Source organism: Vipera berus (genome assembly GCF_964194415.1).
Source record: "Vipera berus genome assembly, chromosome: 9".
NCBI lineage: Eukaryota > Metazoa > Chordata > Lepidosauria > Squamata > Viperidae > Vipera > Vipera berus.
The window spans coordinates 17193454-17207764 of record NC_138212.1 but is presented as its reverse complement, the minus strand read 5'-3'; the positions used below and the strand labels follow the sequence as shown (position 1 = coordinate 17207764).

At 50.2% G+C, this 14311-nt stretch overlaps 1 protein-coding gene across 4 annotated transcripts in view; it reads right to left on the bottom strand.

Annotated features, from left to right (window-relative positions):
• Window positions 1–14311, bottom strand: part of MAP7D1 (MAP7 domain containing 1) — a 78492-nt gene that overhangs the window by 29145 nt on the left and 35036 nt on the right. For all 4 annotated transcript variants that reach the window (XR_014027397.1, XM_081335192.1, XM_081335193.1 and 1 more), the window contains exons 3-5: window positions 14186–14254; window positions 9511–9674; window positions 7500–7614 (exon numbers count right to left, since the gene is read on the bottom strand). Coding sequence is in view for 3 of the 4 variants with exons in the window: in XM_081335192.1 (XP_081191318.1) it covers window positions 7500–7614; window positions 9511–9674; window positions 14186–14254 (348 nt within the window). In the remaining variant the exon portion in view is untranslated. The remainder of the gene's footprint in view (window positions 1–7499; window positions 7615–9510; window positions 9675–14185; window positions 14255–14311) is intronic.

The window sequence follows — 14311 nt, the reverse complement described above, 5'->3', positions numbered from 1 at the left end:
TCGGCAGGTCTCCGTTCCTGTTTGGGGAGGTTTGGGCGCCTCCCCAAACCTCCCCAAACCTCGGCAGGTCTCCGTTCCTCCGCGCAGACCTGCCGACCTTTGGGGAGGTTTGGGCGCCTCCCCAAACGTCCCCAAACCTCGGCAGGTCTCCGTTCCTGTTTGGGGAGGTTTGGGCGCCTCCCCAAACGTCCCCAAACCTCGGCAGGTCTCCGTTCCTCCGCGCAGACCTGCCGACCTTTGGGGAGGTTTGGGCGCCTCCCCAAACGTCCCCAAACCTCGGCAGGTCTCCGTTCCTGTTTGGGGAGGTTTGGGCGCCTCCCCAAACCTCCCCAAACCTCGGCAGGTCTCCGTTCCTCCGCGCAGACCTGCCGACCTTTGGGGAGGTTTGGGCGCCTCCCCAAACGTCCCCAAACCTCGGCAGGTCTCCGTTCCTGTTTGGGGAGGTTTGGGCGCCTCCCCAAACCTCCCCAAACCTCGGCAGGTCTCCGTTCCTCCGCGCAGACCTGCCGACCTTTGGGGAGGTTTGGGCGCCTCCCCAAACGTCCCCAAACCTCGGCAGGTCTCCGTTCCTGTTTGGGGAGGTTTGGGCGCCTCCCCAAACGTCCCCAAACCTCGGCAGGTCTCCGTTCCTCCGCGCAGACCTGCCGACCTTTGGGGAGGTTTGGGCGCCTCCCCAAACGTCCCCAAACCTCGGCAGGTCTCCGTTCCTGTTTGGGGAGGTTTGGGCGCCTCCCCAAACCTCCCCAAACCTCGGCAGGTCTCCGTTCCTCCGCGCAGACCTGCCGACCTTTGGGGAGGTTTGGGCGCCTCCCCAAACGTCCCCAAACCTCGGCAGGTCTCCGTTCCTGTTTGGGGAGGTTTGGGCGCCTCCCCAAACCTCGGCAGGTCTCCGTTCCTCCGCGCAGACCTGCCGACCTTTGGGGAGGTTTGGGCGCCTCCCCAAACGTCCCCAAACCTCGGCAGGTCTCCGTTCCTGTTTGGGGAGGTTTGGGCGCCTCCCCAAACGTCCCCAAACCTCGGCAGGTCTCCGTTCCTCCGCGCAGACCTGCCGACGTTTGGGGAGGTTTGGGCGCCTCCCCAAACGTCCCCAAACCTCGGCAGGTCTCCGTTCCTGTTTGGGGAGGTTTGGGCGCCTCCCCAAACCTCCCCAAACCTCGGCAGGTCTCCGTTCCTCCGCGCAGACCTGCCGACCTTTGGGGAGGTTTGGGCGCCTCCCCAAACGTCCCCAAACCTCGGCAGGTCTCCGTTCCTGTTTGGGGAGGTTTGGGCGCCTCCCCAAACGTCCCCAAACCTCGGCAGGTCTCCGTTCCTCCGCGCAGACCTGCCGACGTTTGGGGAGGTTTGGGGAGGCGCCCAAACCTCCCCAAAGGTCGGCAGGTCTGCGCGGAGGAACGGAGACCTGCCGAGGTTTGGGGAGGTTTGGGGAGGCGCCCAAACCTCCCCAAACAGGAACGGAGACCTGCCGAGGTTTGGGGAGGTTTGGGGAGGCGCCCAAACCTCCCCAAACGTCGGCAGGTCTGCGCGGAGGAACGGAGACCTGCCGAGGTTTGGGGAGGTTTGGGGAGGCGCCCAAACCTCCCCAAACAGGAACGGAGACCTGCCGAGGTTTGGGGACGTTTGGGGAGGCGCCCAAACCTCCCCAAAGGTCGGCAGGTCTGCGCGGAGGAACGGAGACCTGCCGAGGTTTGGGGAGGTTTGGGGAGGCGCCCAAACCTCCCCAAACAGGAACGGAGACCTGCCGAGGTTTGGGGACGTTTGGGGAGGCGCCCAAACCTCCCCAAAGGTCGGCAGGTCTGCGCGGAGGAACGGAGACCTGCCGAGGTTTGGGGAGGTTTGGGGAGGCGCCCAAACCTCCCCAAACAGGAACGGAGACCTGCCGAGGTTTGGGGAGGTTTGGGGAGGCGCCCAAACCTCCCCAAATGTCGGCAGGTCTGCGCGGAGGAACGGAGACCTGCCGAGGTTTGGGGAGGTTTGGGGAGGCGCCCAAACCTCCCCAAACAGGAACGGAGACCTGCCGAGGTTTGGGGACGTTTGGGGAGGCGCCCAAACCTCCCCAAAGGTCGGCAGGTCTGCGCGGAGGAACGGAGACCTGCCGAGGTTTGGGGAGGTTTGGGGAGGCGCCCAAACCTCCCCAAACAGGAACGGAGACCTGCCGAGGTTTGGGGACGTTTGGGGAGGCGCCCAAACCTCCCCAAAGGTCGGCAGGTCTGCGCGGAGGAACGGAGACCTGCCGAGGTTTGGGGAGGTTTGGGGAGGCGCCCAAACCTCCCCAAACAGGAACGGAGACCTGCCGAGGTTTGGGGAGGTTTGGGGAGGCGCCCAAACCTCCCCAAACGTCGGCAGGTCTGCGCGGAGGAACGGAGACCTGCCGAGGTTTGGGGAGGTTTGGGGAGGCGCCCAAACCTCCCCAAACAGGAACGGAGACCTGCCGAGGTTTGGGGACGTTTGGGGAGGCGCCCAAACCTCCCCAAAGGTCGGCAGGTCTGCGCGGAGGAACGGAGACCTGCCGAGGTTTGGGGAGGTTTGGGGAGGCGCCCAAACCTCCCCAAACAGGAACGGAGACCTGCCGAGGTTTGGGGACGTTTGGGGAGGCGCCCAAACCTCCCCAAAGGTCGGCAGGTCTGCGCGGAGGAACGGAGACCTGCCGAGGTTTGGGGACGTTTGGGGAGGCGCCCAAACCTCCCCAAAGGTCGGCAGGTCTGCGCGGAGGAACGGAGACCTGCCGAGGTTTGGGGAGGCGCCCAAACCTCCCCAAACAGGAACGGAGACCTGCCGAGGTTTGGGGACGTTTGGGGAGGCGCCCAAACCTCCCCAAAGGTCGGCAGGTCTGCGCGGAGGAACGGAGACCTTCCGAGGTTTGGGGAGGTTTGGGGAGGCGCCCAAACCTCCCCAAACAGGAACGGAGACCTGCCGAGGTTTGGGGACGTTTGGGGAGGCGCCCAAACCTCCCCAAAGGTCGGCAGGTCTGCGCGGAGGAACGGAGACCTGCCGAGGTTTGGGGAGGTTTGGGGAGGCGCCCAAACCTCCCCAAAGGTCGGCAGGAGGAACGGAGACCTGCCGAGGTTTGGGGACGTTTGGGGAGGCGCCCAAACCTCCCCAAAGGTCGGCAGGAGGAACGGAGACCTGCCGAGGTTTGGGGAGGTTTGGGGAGGCGCCCAAACCTCCCCAAAGGTCGGCAGGAGGAACGGAGACCTGCCGAGGTTTGGGGACGTTTGGGGAGGCGCCCAAACCTCCCCAAAGGTCGGCAGGAGGAACGGAGACCTGGGGAGGTTTGGGGAGGCGCCCAAACCTCCCCAAAGGTCGGCAGGAGGAACGGAGACCTGCCGAGGTTTGGGGAGGCGCCCAAACCTCCCCAAACGTCGGCAGGTCTGCGCGGAGGAACGGAGACCTGCCGAGGTTTGGGGAGGCGCCCAAACCTCCCCAAACGTCGGCAAGTCTCCGTTCCTCCGCGCCCTGCCTGCCTGCTTCTTTCCGCTGCGGAAAGAAGCAGGCAGGCAAGGCGCGGAGTTTGGGGAGGTGCGCGCGCACCTCCCCAAACCTCCCCAAACTTCGGCAGGTCTCGGACGGCGGTGGCTTGGGAGAGGTGCGGGCGATCCCGGAAGCACCAAAGCCTCGGCCGCGCACAAGTCCTCGGTAAGTTTTTTTGTTGACTGGAGTATAAGCCGAAGTGGAATTTTTCAGCCCAAAAAGTGGGCTGAAAAATTCGGCTTATACTCAAGTATATACGGTAATTGCAGATATTTATTTGAACGTCATATATCCTACTTCTATTTTGCAATAAATAAAATCCAGCAGAGAATTCAGAAGAGACAAAATGTTGTTTGACATTATTTATTTATTAATGAACCACTCACTCTGAAAAGTGACTCGAAAGAACCCTATGGATAGTCCTCATTTTGCAACTGCCTTGTTTAACGACCATTTGCAATTAGAACAAGATGAAAAAATAACTTGGCGACTAAGCTTCGCATTTATGATCTCTGCAAGTCTGTAAACAACTTTGTAAGGAGTTAAGATTGTAAAATTGTGACATTTCACTTAACAACTGGTTTGCTTAAGAACCTAGTTATCTACCCTGTTTGCAGTTGCTAAACGAAGATGAGATAAAAATCGACCAAATTCACCACTCGCTTCCCAACAAGATTCCAACTACCCCATACATTGGCCAACAGATCTTCCTCAAAAAGTTTTTGAAAGTATATCTGAAGTGCTGTGAATATCTGAAAGGTTTGTTTTTATCATGATCAGCAGCAATTTCCAATCCGTTCAGACATTTAAAGTTAAAGAAGAGCACCTCAGAATTGCAAATAATAATAGCCTGGTTGCCTATGGAGAATTATTAATCACCACAGGTGACCAGGAAGTTGCTACTAAATCAGTTATGCTTGTTGTTCTCTTACAGGTAGTCCTTGAGTTACGAGCATAATAAAGCTTGCTCATAAAATACAAGCATTTTTGTGTGTGGCTGCCGCAGTTATTCAGTAAATCAATGATTCACTATAGCGGGGGTCCCCAACCCCTGGGCTATGGCCCACTAACGGGCCTTGGCTTTTTCAAAACTGGGCTGCAGGAGAGATGGGCAAGCACGCATGTGTGAAGATAGATAACCTTTATTGTCATATTTTACTGTGGGTCCAACGGCACACATTAAAAATGAAATTTAGTTGCTTGCTCTCAAAGTGTACACATACATAACACACAATTAAACCTACTATATACCACACCCTTGCTTATAAATATAGACCTACACTCTTGCTTATAAGTAACACACAGACACACACACACACACACACACACACACACACACACACACACATATAAAAGGTAAAGGTTCCCCCGCACATGCGTGCTAGTCCTTTCCGACTCTAGGGGCCGGTGCTCATCTCCGTTTCAAAGCCGAAGAGCCAGCGCTTGTCCGAGGACGTCTCCGTGGTCATGTTATGGAACTTTATCTTCCATAATACCTAGTTAAAATCATACACAAGCCTCTGGGGCCCCTCAGAGATATAAACAAAATCCATCATCCCCAGACAGGTTTCTCTTGCTGATGAACCTTTGTTGATCAAGCCAGTTGTAACATTCAGTCACTAGGCAATGGTGGGTAAATGGTGCTCCTCAGGATAAAATATGGAAGCATTTTAGGACCGTGAAAAGAATGAGTAACCCCTTTGCAATGGTCTGGAAAACTGCATATTGTTGTGTCACGCACTTGATTTTTATTTTGGAACAGTTAGGAGCATGAGAAAAAGGAAGGACTGAATTAAAATGCTGGAAGAGATTAATCTGGTAAAAAGCACAAATCTATAATATTTTATATAAGCACTGGAAGTCAGAAATCCAGATGAGGCTCACCCAATTAATTTGGGATACAATATTAAGGGTTATAAAAGGTAAAGGTTCCCCCGCACATGCGTGCTAAGTCGTTTCCGACTCTAGGGGCCGGTGCTCATCTCCGTTTCAAAGCCGGAGAGCCAGCGCTTATCAAAGGACGTCTCTGTGGTCATGTGGCCGGCATGACTAGACGCCAAAGGCGCACGGAACGCTGTTACCTTCCCACCGGAGTGGTCCCTATTTTTCTACTTGCATTTTTACGTGCTTTCGAACTGCTAGGTTGGCAGAAGCTGGGACGTGTAACAGGCGCTCACTCTGTTACGCGGCACTTGGGATTCGACCCGCCAAACTGCCGACCTTCTGATCGACAAGCTCAGCGTCCTAACCCACTGAGCCACCGCGTCCCATATATAATACATAACGGAAGGAGGAAGCTTGAGAGTTCACAAGGTTAATACTGTATGGCACAAAACTGTGACTGATCTGGATGTTCTGCTTCGGATACCACGGAGCCCACTCCTCCCGGAAGGTAACAAGGAAAACAGGTCTAGCGGCGGGCACGAGCAGAAACTGCTTGTGTTCGCATGAGCGGAACTTTGCGCACAAGCGCAAGGGCTTTCCGCTTGCATGAGTGGAACTTTACACACAGCATAAGCATCCCCCACTCAAATGTGAAGCTCCAATTGTGTGAGTGGAGGGCACACATGCTTGTCGTGCACATAAATGGAGCTGCACAGATGAACGTGTGCCTGCCACTCTCTCTCTCACACACACACACACACTGCGCCGGACCGCCAAACTGGAAAGGTTGGTGGCTGCTGCACTATAGGCATTGTTTTGCTGAAAACTAGAAATGCTGGTTTTCAGAAAAAAACTGTCATAAAATGGAGTCACGTGTTCACGGGATTTTTGTAAATGACCGTCAATGCAGCCACGTGGCCAAGCACACAAAGTGTGGTCACATGACCATGGGCTGGGTGGGTGACTGTCGGAACTTTGGATCCAGGTTGTAAATCCCCTTTTCCAGATTGGTCATAAGTCAAGGACTACTTGTACTGCTTGTCTTTTTGGAGCCCTTCCAGAGTATTTCTGTGTTGTCATCCCACATCCTGCATTACACATTTCTCTCTCCAATCATTGGAGTTTGTGATTGTATAACCCTCTCCGCTGCTAGAGCGGCATGCTGCCTTGGGGAATTCTGGGAGTTGAAGTCCACGTCTTAAAAGTGCTGCAGGATCACCCCCCCCAAAACACTTCCTAACCCCACCAAAACAGGAAATCCTGGCCCCATTCACACACATGGCTATGTCCACTTGGCATCATGCATGCCTACAGCATTTGTACATGCCCAAAGTGTGGAGTGTGGCACCTCCCATTCTCACCCTTCAGTTTACCACCCTCCAGTCCATTCCTGCCCAAAGACTCTTGGGGAGGGGAAGATTTCCAGATACAGAACATGCTCAGTCTTGGGCAAGCTGCATCTATGGCTCAGCTCCTTTCTGCCTTGGTCCCAACGTGCCCGCATGGTGGAAACTGCCAACCAATGAGGAGAAAGATGGGGGAGGCTCTGAGCAGCACAAGGCATAGAAGAGAAGAAGCAGTGTGGGAACTTAAAGGTACCAAGTGGTCAAGAGTCCACCAAAAATGGACAAAGGACCCCAGCGAAGCTGCAAAGAAATGGAGTGCTGTCCTATATGCAGAGAAGAGAAAGAAAGAAAGAAAGAAAGAAAGAAAGAAAGAAAGAAAGAAAGAAAGAAAGAAAAGAAAGAAAGAAAGAAAAAGAAAGAAAGAAAGAAAGAAAGAAAGAAAAGAAAGAGAAAGAAAGAAAAAAAGAAAAAAAGAAAAAAAGAAAGAGAAAGAAAAAAGAAAGAAAGAAAGAAAAGAAAGAAAGAAAGAAAAGAGAAAGAAAGAGGAGAGGAAGAAGATAGGTGAAGGAAGGAAGGAAGGGAGGGAGGGAGGGAGGGAGGGAGGAAGGAAGGAACTGCCTTATAATTTCAAACTATAAACTAGGGTGCATAAGCCCCTCCTCATCCGAGCACATGCGCGTGCAAAAGTACCCAGCCGTGCAAAAGCATCAACCCCCCCCTCCCCACCAGGCCCATTATGTGTGCTGTTCCCCCAGGGAATCTGACAGCCGTGTCCCCAAGCTAAGCAGGGCCTCCACTCACCCTCCTTGTGAATTGGGGAGCCCTGATGCAGCGCCCCAGCCCACGACCATCGCTGCTGCCGGATTTCAGCCCAGGTTTTCTTCACGGAGCGCTGGATGGCAGCTTCGTAGAGCTCCTGATCACAAAGTGGGAAAAGGGGAGGTTTAGTTCTCCATTTTTGTTCGCCAGTCGTGCAGCGCCGGGATGCGCTTGCGTAAGCAACGACACTGAGCAGTTCGGTCAGAGGGGGGGGGGAAAAATGATAAAAGACTTTTTTTTAAAAGAACAGAAATCCTTAAAGATAGTTCTTGACTTACAACCAAAATTAGGACTGGAACTTTGGTCACTAAACAAGGCGCTTGTTTTGGTGAGTCTTGCCCGAGTTTTACAATATTTTTTGCCGTACTCGTTAAGCGAATGCAGCTTCCCCCTTGACTTTGCTTATTGGATAAATAAATAAATGCTTATTGGAATCCGGCTGGGAAAGGGAGAAATGGCGATCACATGAGCCCCAAGATGCGGCAGTCGTCATAAATAGCTGACATTCCACTAGCTATTCCAGATGCCATTAGAGAAGGAAATCCTCTTTCGTTATTAGGAACCAGCCATTGGCACTCCCTTATTGATTCTGCCCGAGCCACCATCCCAAAGACCACAAGGTGTTTAACCTTCGGATGAGAGACCACAAGGAATTCTGTGGGTGAAACTGGGGCCATTTAAAAGAGGTCCCTTCAATTAAATGCTGCCTTCTTGCAGGACAGAAGAAATATGTGCCGGTTGCCAAGAGTCTGAATTTTGGTCACGTGACCATAGGGATGCTGCAAGAGTTGTTAAGTGTGAGGACCAGTTTATTATAGGCACTTTTTTTCAGCTCTGTTATAACTTCAAACAGTCACTAAAGGAACAGTTGTAAGTCAAGGACTGCCTGTATAAATGGCTTTCTACTGAAAAAAGAAAAAGTGCATTTATTATGGCATTTGGATATTAAAAATGAGACTAAGGGGTTGGAGCAAAGTTTAACGTGACGGTTACTCAATAGAAAGGACAAAAGGTGCCATTGTGTGGGTGGGGGTTTTTTCCTCCAATTTCTTTCTTGTTTCTCCATCTCTTTATTTTCTTCGTTCTTGTTTGTTTTGCGTAGTCCTTGATTTACAACCACTCGTTTAGTGACTCTTCAAAGTTTCAACAGCACGGGAAAAACTTAAACTTGTGACTTTTTTCACTTTTCATACGTTTTTCATACTTAGAGCCCTTGCAGCGTCCCCATGATCACATGACCAAATCATGTGATCCCTCAAGGCAACCTTGTGACAAGCAAAGTCAAGGGGGAAGCCCGATTCGCTTTACAACTCTGTTTACAGATAGTCCTCAGTTTACAACCGCAACTGGTTTCTGTTGTTAAGCGAGACCTTTGTTAAGTGAGTTTTGCCCCACTTTACGACCTTTCTTGCCACAGTGGTTAAGCGAATCACTGCAGTTGTTAAATTAGCAACCCAGCTGTGAAGTGAATCTGGCTTCCCCATTGACTTTGCTTGTCAGTAGGTCACAAAAGGGGATCACATGATCCCTGGATACAGCAACGGTCATAAATATGAACCAGTTGGCGAGCATCTGAACTTCGATCACATGATCATGGGGATGCTGCAAAGGTCCTAATTGTGAAAAACGGTCATAAGTCACATTTTTCAGTGCCGTTGTAACTTTAAACAGTCACTAAACAAACCGTGGTAAGTTGAGGACTACCTGTATTAACAACTGCAGCGATTCACTTGGCAAGAAAAGTCCTAAAATGGGGCAAAACTCATTTAACAACTTGGCCGCAGAAATGTTGGACTTAGTTTTTGTCGTACGTCAAGGACCACCTGTAAACATTTCTAATCAAACCGGGAAAGACATCGTGGTGGAAACAAGATGCCTTTGCTCCTGTTACCTTTCAGGACAACGTAGCCATGGAGTAAGCAAACGTTGGTGACCCACAGCTTGCCTGGCTGCTCGATTCCTCTTTGACTCGCCCAGAACCTCTCCAACTGACCTTGTTCCTCTCCAACTTTTGGCGCTGGCGTTCTTCCAGGGCGGCTCGCCGCTTCTCTGCTCGCACTCGCTGCTCTTCCAGCCGCCTCCGTCTCTCTTCCAGCTGTTTTTCCCTCAACATGCGGGCCTTCTCTTCCTTCTCCAACCAGACTGCCCGTTTGGCAGCTATTCAAGGATGTGCGAAGAGACAAAAAGAAAGAGCGAGAGGTTTAGAGGCGCAATACAAGCAACGCCATGTTAACTTATCATGAAATGTGGGGCTTTTTCATTTTTTTAAGGGCCACCTGGATGAAGCCCACCCTGCAAGAGCTGTAAAAGGCATCTCAACCCGCTTTAGCACTGATGACGTTACCTACTTGGGTAATGAAACGTCTGCAAGAAAACAAGGAGGCTCAGAGAGCACCAAGGACCCCACACCTTTAATTTACAGCACTGCTTCTTAGACTTTTCTTTCTCTTTCTTTCTTTCTTTCTTTCTTTCTTTCTTTCTTTCTTTCTTTCTTTCTTTCTTTCTTTCTTTCTTTCTTTCTTTCTTTCTTTCTTTCTTTCTTTCACGAGCCTGTCCATTTCCAACATTATAGAGAAACTGCAAAATGTGTCTGTTTATAGGGATTTGGTTGATCAATATTTATTTTATTAAAAACTGAAAATGATGCATGTGCTGATTTTGAGGACCCCGAAAGAGTCTAGAGCAGACATGTCAAACACAAGGCCCGGGGGCTGGATCCGGACCGTGAAGTGGTTTCATGTGGCCCGCGAAGCCATCCTGGAAACAGTGAGGGAACGGCCCCCACTGCCTTGGCCCTGAGACCCTCCTTCTGCCAGAGACCCTCAGATCTGTCCCACTCCTGCCCAGGTCCCCATAGGCACCCTTGATGCGAACGATGTAGAGCTGGCCACGCCCACCCAGTAGGCCATAGGCACTCTAGCCACGCCCACTCAGTAGGCCACGCCCACCCAGGCCACACCCACCCGGCCCCCTGAGGGCAACCGCAATGCTGATGCGGCCCTCAGTGAAATTGAGTTTGACACCCCTGGTCTAGAGGGAGGGAGAGAGGAAGAAAGGAAGGAAGGAAGGAAGGAAGGAAGGAAGGAAGAGAGAGAGAAAGAGAAAGAAAGAAGAGGGAGGAAAGAAAGAAAAAAAGGGAAGGAATGAGGAAAAGAAGGAAGAAAAGAGAAAGGGAAGGAGGGAAGGAAGGAAGGAGAAAGGAGGAAAGGAAAGAGGGAGGAAGGGAAGGAGGAAAAGAAGGAAGAAAAGAGAAAGAAGAGGGAGAGAGGGAGGGGGTGGAAATCAATGGAGCAAGTGTTGCAGCAGCTTCATCCCCAGCTTCAGGAGTGACCCGCACAGCTGGCGACAGCTGTTGAGGCAGAAGCAAGCAAGAGAAGAGGGAGGTGAAGTGCTGCAAAGGCTGAACACAAAACAAATGGGAAGCTGCAGTGAAAAACACATTCAGGCCAGACAATTGGGGAACGAGAGTGGAAAGGGGCAGGGGGTGAACTGCCACTGCTGTGAGGGAAGAGCAAGGGGTGGGGGTGGGGGCTGGAGGGAGGCTGCTGGAGCAGAAAAGACCACCCTGCCAATACAAGGCCGCAGACCCACAACAGTTGGAGAAAAGGAGCTGTACGTCAGAAGGGACCTTCCCAGAACCACAAGCGCAACTGAGAGGGCCATGCGCTCTGCGCCTTCGGAAGGCTTTGCGTCCGGCCCCTCTGTCATGTGCTTTTTAGCGTGACAGAAGGGTAAGCCGTCCCGTGAAGAATTAATCACATGTCAACCAGGTTGAGTTTCAATGTCATGAGCTCCCATTCTCTCCCATTCTTTGTCCCATTCCCTTTTTGAATGCACTGGGGGTGGGGGGGGGAGAGACAGGCTTGCTGGACAGTTCAGGGCTCCCCAGCATGGGGCTAATGATGGGAATCATAGTCCAATATACTTAGAAGACACTGGGAAGGAAGGAAGGAAGGAAGGAAGGAAGGAAGGAAGGAAGGAAGGAAGGAAAAGTGAAAGAGAATCAAAAGGGAAGGAAGGAAAAGTGAAAGACAGCTAATGATGGGAACTGCAGACCAATATACTGTATCTATAAGACAGGTGCCCTCAACCCCCGGTCTGTGGACCAGTACCGGGCTGCAGTATGCCAGCAACCGGTCCACACAAACAAGCAAAGCCCCATCTGTGGGATGCAGGCAGCACACAAAACCATGCACTCTCTGGTCCATGGAAAAACCTTTCTCCACGGAACCGGTCCCTGGTGCCCAAAAGATTCACCAAGCGTGAACATGGCACCTGAATTGATTCCAAGGGCCTCTCCCAAGAATAACGGATCCCACTTAGGCTAGATTTATGCAAGACTACCAACTTTGAACAAAAATGGATGTTCTTGCTTTAACCAAAAATATACAAGATCTCCCCTGATTTCTGTGGATGCTCAAAAGTTTTTAAAGTTTCTGATACGGCTCTTGGGGAGGGGTGTGTCTGTGTGTGCGTGTGAAATTTATTTGGGCTTCTCTAAGAATGTTATGTTTTGGATGGATCTCAATCATCCAACTCTTAAATCAGGGGCGATTATTTATAGTGTACCCTCTCCTTGGGCCAATTTATGTTGCCAAGTGTGTTCTTTTTCTCATTCTCTGTTTAATTCAGAGAATGATTAGAAATTCAGAATATATCTCATAGAGTAGGAAGGGAAAGAGCATAAGATTTTATTACATACCGGTTATGTTTTTATAGCCAGTTCAGCGATCAATATTCCTATTTATTAATGCATGAATTGGGAATGGATATTGGACATGAATTCACCTGGATGTTGAGCAAAGTGGATTATTATCTTGTCGTATTGGTTGAATGGAATTTACAAGGTTTTTGAACCAATTTTGTCAGCAAGGGCATCTTGCAAACTTGCAGGTTTCTAAAGCGCAATTATCTGTTCAGAAAGATGAGTTTACTTTTCCATCATTTGAGATTTATTGCTAGGCATTCTCTCAGTAACTGTTTAACTTGAAAGGTACTGTCTGGCCCCATCGCAATCTTGGGTGGTTTTGAGGAAGGGATGTTATTTATGCAGGGATCTATTTCAAGACCCGTTTTTAATGCTTCAAAAATATATAGAAAGTATTGGATCACGGATAACCGAATATGTCTCAACCTCAGCAACTTTTAAGCTGTCTGGACTCCAGCTCCCAAAAGCCCAGACATCTTGCCACGGTTGAGACAAACTGATTTAATCCATGAAAAGCATACACTGGGGAGTTTAAAAAGAGTGTCTAAATCTGAGGATAAACTAAGCATCTCATAATAACGAATTCTGAGGAAGCCAATTTTTGAATTTTTGCTGCATTAAAACTGAATCCGATTTACTCCAGAGTATATTCAACTTAAGGATATATCATCTAGTTCAGGGGTAGGCAACCTCGGCTCTTTTATGACTCATGGACTTCAACTCCCAGAATTCCTGAGCCAGCTGGCTCAGGAATTCTGGGAGTTGAAGTCCATGAGTCATAAAAGAGCCGAGGTTGCCTACCCCTGATCTAGTTTATCTGGGCCAGCTGTTTCTGAACCTGCCTGTCCAGGAACCCTTTGGCATAAGACAGGGGTCTTCAAATGTGGCCCTTTTATGACTTCAACTCCCAGCAAGCTGGCTGAGGAATTCTGGGAGTTGAAGTCCACAAGTCATAAAAGGGCCACGTTTGAAGACCGCTGATGTAGAAGAAAGCTGATGGAATTGGTATTATATTTTACTTGATTTTATATGTTAAAGAGTTTTATGTAATGGGTTTTTTGGGGCTCTATCCCCATTTTTTCTTTCGGAATCCATCAAAATATCGTGAATGATGGATTGAGGGGGATGAGAATTAACTGAATTCTTCTACACTTCTGATAGGAAAATGTTACACTTGATTGGCAACGATGGGTTGTTGTTTTGTTTAATTGTCAACAATACTAGAATTCATCTTTCTTTCTTTTTAGAAAGGGGAAAGGAAGAAAACAATCAAGTAAGTGATGAGTTTAAATTTGGGGATTCACAGGAAAATAAAGGTCCCAAAATCCTTTTCCTGACTTAATATATTCTGTGTAAATTCAGTCATTTGGAGATGCTTTCTCACTTTCATTCTCCTTTCAGGGAGGAAAAATGAAAGGACATTTTGTTCACAATCACAAACACTAAGTTTGGCCAAGAATACCACAGAAAGAAAAGCAGGTTATTCTTGATTCCCCCCCCCCACCCCCTAAATTGAGCTTAGTCTTGAAGGGAACAAGGGCAGAATTTACTGAATCTGGAGTCTCTTTGTCATTGGATGACAAGTCCCATCATCCCCATCCTCTGTGTGGAGGGCCGGGCAAGATAGGAACCTAGTCAGATCACCCAGAGAACACCAGGTTGAAAAAGAATGTGAAATAACTAGATTGTAAATCTGGATTTGAAGGCCTGACATGGCTCAATGAGGTGACTCCAAAAGTCATCTAAATGCATTGGATGGCAGCTCCCATCATCCCCATCCTCTGTGTGGAGGGCTGAGCAAGACAGGAACCTAGTCAAATCACCTAGAAAACACCAGGTTGGGGGGCGGAAAGGTGAAATAACCAGACTGCAAATCTGGATTTGAAAGCTTGACATGGCTCAATGAGATGACCCCCACCATGAAGCCTGTGGTACAGATGTTAGATGGCCTCCTCCTTACCCAGATGTTTGGCTCGTTCTTCACGACGCTCCCGGGCCATCCTGTGTCTCGCCAGGGCCTTCTGAGAATCTGGAAGAAAGAGAATCCAAAGGCATCAGAACAATGAAGGGAAAGTCGGATGGGTTG